Source organism: Hipposideros armiger, unplaced genomic scaffold (genome assembly GCF_001890085.2).
Source record: "Hipposideros armiger isolate ML-2016 unplaced genomic scaffold, ASM189008v1 scaffold_190, whole genome shotgun sequence".
Classification (NCBI taxonomy): Eukaryota; Metazoa; Chordata; class Mammalia; order Chiroptera; family Hipposideridae; genus Hipposideros; species Hipposideros armiger.
Genome location: NW_017731540.1, coordinates 1,775,807 through 1,777,985, shown reverse-complemented (window position 1 = coordinate 1,777,985; position 2,179 = coordinate 1,775,807). Strand labels below are relative to the sequence as shown.

General features: G+C 35.2%; 1 protein-coding gene across 1 annotated transcript in view; it reads left to right on the top strand.

The window, feature by feature from the left end:
* The window catches only part of ADAM23 (ADAM metallopeptidase domain 23), a 159,424-nt gene that overhangs the window by 33,999 nt on the left and 123,246 nt on the right, over positions 1-2,179 (top strand). The window contains exon 3 of the mRNA XM_019652957.1: positions 729-805. Within this exon, the coding sequence (XP_019508502.1) occupies positions 729-805 (77 nt within the window). The remainder of the gene's footprint in view (positions 1-728; positions 806-2,179) is intronic.

Genomic DNA, 2,179 nt, shown 5'->3' with positions numbered 1-2,179 from the left:
TTGACTTGGAGCTGATGGGTCCTTGAGAAACATACTGTTCCCCAATAAAATAAAAAAAATAAAAGAAGCTTCTGTGAGGTATACTAATTTTTAACACTTAGTATGTATGATGTACGTTTAGATGACATTATCTTTGTATTTTGAGATAAAGCACAGTAATGACAATATTTGTAAACGTGACTTTTAAAGGGGAGCATAAACTCTCAGTATGCACAAGGGTGTGGTTCTAAGTGCTTTTGAAGTTAAAAGTTGTCCCATTTTACTGTCACATTCTGCTGACACATCATTTAGAGAAAGTTCCAATTCCTGATGAAGAGCAGAGAGCTGACATGATTTTTCACTTAGGTGTGCAGAAAGAATTGGTTAGCTTTGTGCACAAAATAAGCTGAAATCAAGGTTTAATTAGGCTTTTGCATAATTCATCATGGTCACTTGGTAAGTCCTGCTGAATATACTCTTGATTTTTATCATGATGTGTTCATTTTAAAGGACTCATTCATTGTCTTTTATTGGTATCTTGCTGCACAGGTATTTAGGTCTTCCAAGTAAAGCCATGACAATGCACCTACTCTTCTTTTAAAGAAATGAATTGTTACATAAGGATCCATAAAGAAGTGAATCAATCCATAAAAAAGTTCTTATTAAATATCATTCTTGATATTGATATAATCAGCTCTAAAGACAGGAAAGTAAGCTAAGGATTTTTTTCTGTCTTTTTGGATCTATAGGCTGTCCATCTGGCCCAGGCAAGCTTCCAGATTGAAGCCTTTGGCTCCAAATTTATTCTTGACCTCACACTGAACAAGTAAGTATTTAGTCATAATCCTGTTAAGCAAGTGCAATAAAACTTCACTTCATAATAATGGTTAAGTCAAAATAATGTCTGTTGTTGAAGCAACTGATATTTGCTAGCTGATTATATGTCATGTAGCGTTTAAAGAAAAGTATAAATGTCTGAAGTTAATTTTGTCTTTTTTTCTTTTCCTGAAAGAAAAGGAATTTAACATTTAACTTGTTAAATATCTCAAATATGGTACTTAGATATTATTATTTTAAGTGAAATAGATATTTGAAGTAATGCTAGTTAATTAAATGTTAACTACAATCATTACTATGTATAGGAAGCATGATAAATTACTAATTCAAGTATAATTAGACTTCAGTCGAGAAATTTCTTCCATTTTACCTTGCATGATGTAATTCATATGACTTTTGTATGAAGAACAAAGAAAACAATGACTTGCAAATACTTTGAGAAGGTTCTTTGTAATTTACTCTAATATAGGTATTTAGAAATTTTGGTCCTGTTGAAAATTTACCTTTGTTTTCCTCTGATCATTTGTTTATGTTGATATTTAAGTGCTATTTCCTAAGTTGAAACCAACTGTACAGATGTGTTTGAACAAAGCATGAGCAAGAGCTGTTGACATAAGCAGGGCTCTTTGGCCTTTAATTGAGCTAGCAGTGGACTTCCTTGGGTGAAAGGGATTTCCTGTATGGTTTTCTTTAGTTTAAGAAGCTTCCATCAGTATTTTAAACTCTCATCAGTATTTTGACCAGGGCCGTATCTTGGCCAGAAAAATACCATGTAATGCTATCAGACACCATAAGGTAGGTGACCGCAGTCAATATCTGAGAAATTGCAAAGGACTATAAAGAACAACTATTACATTTCTTGTATGCCAAATTCTGTGAACTCTGCAGAAAAAAAGGCAGAGTCAGCTCGGGTGTACCTTACTCAAGTTGTATTGCAGCTTTAACTCAGAATGAATCAGCAGAACTGAGAATTTCCTTTGTTAAAGGTATTGCAGGTTTTCCTCTCTGACTCTGCTGAACATTGGTGGTGTTCCTTTTCACCGTGCTGTGTCAGCACTGTGCCTGCCTGAGAGATTGGTCTTGCCAAATCTTAGGCTATGTTGCTAATTTCAGTGTTTAGTTCCTCTGTTCCTGTAACTCCTACTGCAGTGATAGCAACCAACATTCCTATGTGTTTTGAGCATTAAACATCACGGCCACAGCAGAACCTCCCAGTCACATGACTGAGAAAGTGTCATATGGGGGTATGCAGAGTACTTAGAGGTCTGGAACCAAACCAGAAGGTTATTTACCACTAATATTTAACATGCAGAGGAATCAAGTTGAGCACTGCTATGAGCAGCCCTTGCCTTGAGGATCTTAT